This window comes from Lathyrus oleraceus, chromosome 3, assembly GCF_024323335.1.
Source record: "Lathyrus oleraceus cultivar Zhongwan6 chromosome 3, CAAS_Psat_ZW6_1.0, whole genome shotgun sequence".
NCBI lineage: Eukaryota > Viridiplantae > Streptophyta > Magnoliopsida > Fabales > Fabaceae > Lathyrus > Lathyrus oleraceus.
The window spans coordinates 391,793,993-391,798,502 of NC_066581.1; the positions used below are offsets into that span (position 1 = coordinate 391,793,993).

The window sequence follows — 4,510 nt, forward strand, 5'->3', positions numbered from 1 at the left end:
ATCTCTTGGCCATTTATTTGGTGTTTTGAAGAAGTTTTAGGTTTTTGATCAAACATAATTTAATTTAAATGCATTTTAATTTGATTTTTAATTGATTAATTATGTAGAAATTATGTTGAGCCATTTTTATTGACTTTTGCAGTTTGACTATGTGTTTGGGCATTGGTCAAAGTTGATTTGACTTTTTTTGGATTAAAATCATTGGGTTTACGGGATTGATGAAATGTATATTTCATCTCCCAAAATGAATGAATAATTTTAATTTGATAAAATTCCTCCCATGACCAATTTGTGTTTGTCTCATCTCCCCTCCCTCTCCATCTATAATCTCATTCTATCCCATCCATTTTCATTGACCAATGAAGTCTCAATATCCTAAGGTTAATTGGTTCATCAATAACCTTGTGTTAGATGAACCAATACAGCTATGAATGAGATAGGTCCATCCCTTGATCATTTTCTTTTTGTGTGTGGTATATTTTAGGAGTATGGTTCATTATATCATATCTCTAACATGCATTAACACCAAAATTTCTATTGCCCGACCTCAAATAGTTGTGACTTCTACATAAGTCCAATTATGATTGCTTAACATAACGCTAAATTGTGACCCAAAAGCATATCACTCTAGTAAGTGAGATTGTAAGTCTCCCCCCTTTCATGGTATTGTATGGAAACTTGGTCTTTTTTCCTTCCTTTGGAAGATGTCTTGGTTCAAGGATCCATGCTTATGAATAGAGGATTGAGTGTTCTCCAAAGAATGACTTAATCATTTGAAAAGCAAAACACCACTAACATATAATCAACTAGCATTTGATTAACTCTTATTATTCTTCCTTTTAATTTCAAGTCATTTACTTTATGCAATTTAAATTCAAGCCATTTACCATTTCATTTGCCATTTACATATCATTTAACTTGTTCATGTTTATGTCATTTTTTACTTTGCTCACTTGAGCCATATATTGTGATTGTATATATTTGTTTGTATACCTTGTTTGTGTTTGTGGTCTTAGGACCTTAAAATACTTAACAAACAACAAAAACCCTAAAAAATGTTTGTGTGGACTGTTGAATTTGATCTGAGCTTTGAACTTAGAATTAGGCAACCTTCCATATGCAAAAGGACTTGGCCAATGCCAACTTTTTTGAGACCAAGTTATTGTGATTTGAGCTTTCATCTGACGCAAGTATTGGGATCCACTTGAATTCATCTGCTACATGGTCTCAAATCTTGTACCTTATACTTGAAGATATTACAATTCTCAATCGAGTGCCCTGGCGTCCCAGAGTGATACTCACAGCTAATGTTCATGTCATAATCTGGAGGGAGAGGTGTTGGATGAGCCTTAGCTTCCCTCAGCTGCACCAACGAGCTATTAAGAAACAAAGGTAGAAGTCCACCATACAACATGGGCACTGGATCAAAATGCTTTGGAGGCCTTCTTGGTTCCTATCTTCCTTGTTGAGCAAAGGTCCACCACTGATTTGGATATTGGTTCGACATTGGGTTCCCTTGCCTTGGTCGGGGCATAGGGAATGACCGCTGGTAAGGAACCCTTGGAGGTACAGGATGTGGATGAAATCCACGAGGCTACTCCTGAGGTGGAGTGAGGCCATGCATGTTCATCGGAGTGACCACTTCTGGAGCAACAGTTGGAAAAGAGTTGCATTCCTTCCTCATCATCGACTGCAGGATCTCTATGATCAAACCTATTTGAGTCTTCAGCTGGTCGATCTCAACCTTCATTGCTTCCTGATTTCTTCTGAGTTCCTCCATGGTAACCTGCGACATTCTTCTAGTTCAAGACAGTTGTCGGGTAATCAGCTCTGATGGAAGTGGTGATTCTGGAAAAAGGCCAAGTGAAGATGAGTTCATTAGTCTCGAATTTATGAAATGCAATATGATGTATGAATGATGCACATATGCAAAAAGTTCTTTTTATTATTATTTATTATTTCCAAGGGATCTTCGAGATTCATCTATTGTGTTTTACGAGCAATCATAGAGTATAAGAGTAGAGATAGAAGATAATGCCTAAATAAAGGGAAACAACACATTTTATTCAATATTGAGGAAATAACAGGTACAGAAGATCCCGCAAGAAAGCTTCCTTCTGGTCTAGAAGGACTTGAAGATGACGACTCTTTATTTCCCACTGAGTGACCTCTTGATCGAGCAACTTGGTACTTTCAAAGTTCTTGTAAGCTTAACTCTTCAGCTCCCGAATCTCTTCGAATTTCTTGTCCAGGTCGAAATGATGTTGAGACAGAGAAACTTCTAGCTTCTTAACCCGGTCTTGCTCCTCTTTCAGCTCCTTTTGGAAAGTCTTTAGCTGGATTTGTAACCTTTTGAGCTGATCCTGGCAGTTGATCTCAGTTTTGCACACCTTGTACTGTGCTGCGGCAAGTTGTTTCCTCTTTACAGAAAGGCTTTCGATAGTACACTTCAAAGTGTCACCTACTTTCCTTATTTTGTGTTGTTCTTCCTGGATCTCTTTGGCGGTCTTGGTTGCTCGGTCTCTTTTTTGGTTGAGATTAAACTTCAGGTTCTCTTTCTCCAAGGTGAGATTACCTAGGTTAGATCGGAGATTGGCATTCTCTTTCTCCAACGCTTTGATAATCCCTTTGAGTTTGTCAACCTCTGAAATAGGAGAAACAACAGACTGAACTGGCTTGATGATCATGGAAGGTTCAGGCGGAAATGGCAATAAAAACTCTTTGACTCTCTCCTGAACCCACTGAGTGTAGGCTTCCTTCACAATACAGTTCTTCTTTCCCAATTAGGCCCTTCCACAATGATGGATATCTCCCCATGCTCGGATAATCCTCTTCTAGAACTCTGAGTTGTCAACCCCTTCATACAAAACAAACTCCTCTAGAATCTCAGAATCTGGCTTGTCTACCATCGGGTAGCCCAACTGGCGTAGTGATATCCTTGGGTTATAATTAATTCCACCTTTTGTACCTAGAAAGGGTACATTGGGGAAATTGCCACAATCCATGATGATCTCAACACCGTCGTAAACTCTAGAATACCAGGAGATGTCTTCAGCTGTGAGGGACATGATTCTTTGAGACCGTTTCAGATTTCCCTCATTGTCAACAAAAGGACCCTTGTTGGGTAGATGTGAAATAAACCATCTATACAGCAGGGGGTACAACATATGATAATCCCCTTCTTCTTCTCATTCCTCACATGGATGGAGTAGTATTTGTCAGCAAGAAGAGTAGGAACGAGGTTCTTGGCCATGAAGAGGTAGATAGAAGCCAAATCAACAAAGTCTTCCATGTTTGGGAACAACATGATCCCATATATGATCAAAACAAAGATAGTGTTGAAGGCGTCCCAACTCTCAGCTTCAGCAAATGTAATAGCCTTGTTAACCAGAAACTTCAAGGCAAACCCATGGGTCCCACCCTTAGGTTTAAGATTGAGCTCCACCTCCTTCTTCCCTATGTGAATGATTTCAGCTAGATATTGAGACTTAGGAAGTTCTTTTGTAGGGACAAAGGGAGCCTGATCCTTAATCTCAATCCCCAGAATATGTGAATATTCCTCCAAAGTAGGAGCCAACTGGTAATCCTGGAATGTGAAGCATCTCAAAGGAGGGTCGTAGAACTGCACTAGAGTGTGAAAAGCTGTAATGTTGACCTCAATGTTAAGCATTCCTAGAATATTTCCATAGGCATCCTTGAACTTGTCTTTATTGTCGAAAACCAAGCGAGCTCCCAATCCTCTCAATGTCTTCAAAGAAGGTTCCACAAACTTGTAGGTATAAACACCTCTTCTAGTAGGATCCATTCTCTAATGATCACTCAAACAAAGACTTGTCTCTTTAATTCCTTGGAAATATACATGCAAAAATTAATTTCAAAATGATGTAATGATATGAAAGCATCATAGATTCAACAATTTGATATAATTTGGATATTCTGGATAATCTGGCCGCATCACACAATATAAGATCAAAGGTCTGGCATGACCTAGACAGCCTGGATAACTCAATATGGGATCAATAATCTGACATGATATGAGAAATCTGAATAATAATCTATCCATGTAACTCTATATAGGATCAAAGGTCCGACGTGATCTGGGAAATCTGGATAATAACATGTCCATGTAACTTGAAATAGGATCAAAGGTCCAACGTATATAAGAGATCAATGGTATGAAGGGTCTTGGTTTCCTACATAAAACCCCAATATCCCTCTCACAGGTGTGTACGAATCCTCAAAGGTGGTCCCTAAAAGGTCTCCTAGAGACATCGAGTCAAATGAAAATACCATGCCGTAGTGAATTCTCACAGGACAAAAGTACTTTCAAGTGAGTCTAGTCTAGGTGTTGCTCTCGCGATAACCCAACATGCAAAACGCAAGCCAACACGACTATCCATGAATCTATCCTACATGTATACTCAAGATCGGGTGTAGAGCCTCTCTCACATAGTATCATCCCATCCCAACAGGTAATATGACAGATAATATCTAGAATACAACATATGAA

General features: G+C 38.9%; 1 protein-coding gene across 1 annotated transcript; it reads right to left on the minus strand.

The window, feature by feature from the left end:
- Positions 1-3,085: 3,085 nt before the first annotated feature.
- LOC127131414 (uncharacterized) lies at positions 3,086-3,805 on the minus strand. The gene has a single exon (XM_051060339.1). It carries the CDS (start codon positions 3,803-3,805, stop codon positions 3,086-3,088), a length of 720 nt encoding a protein of 239 aa, XP_050916296.1.
- Positions 3,806-4,510: the final 705 nt, after the last annotated feature.

Excerpts from the sequence above, each read along its gene's own strand:
- LOC127131414 (XM_051060339.1), bottom strand. The coding sequence starts at position 3,805 with ATGGATCCTACTAGAAGAGGTGTTTATACCTACAAGTTTGTGGAACCT.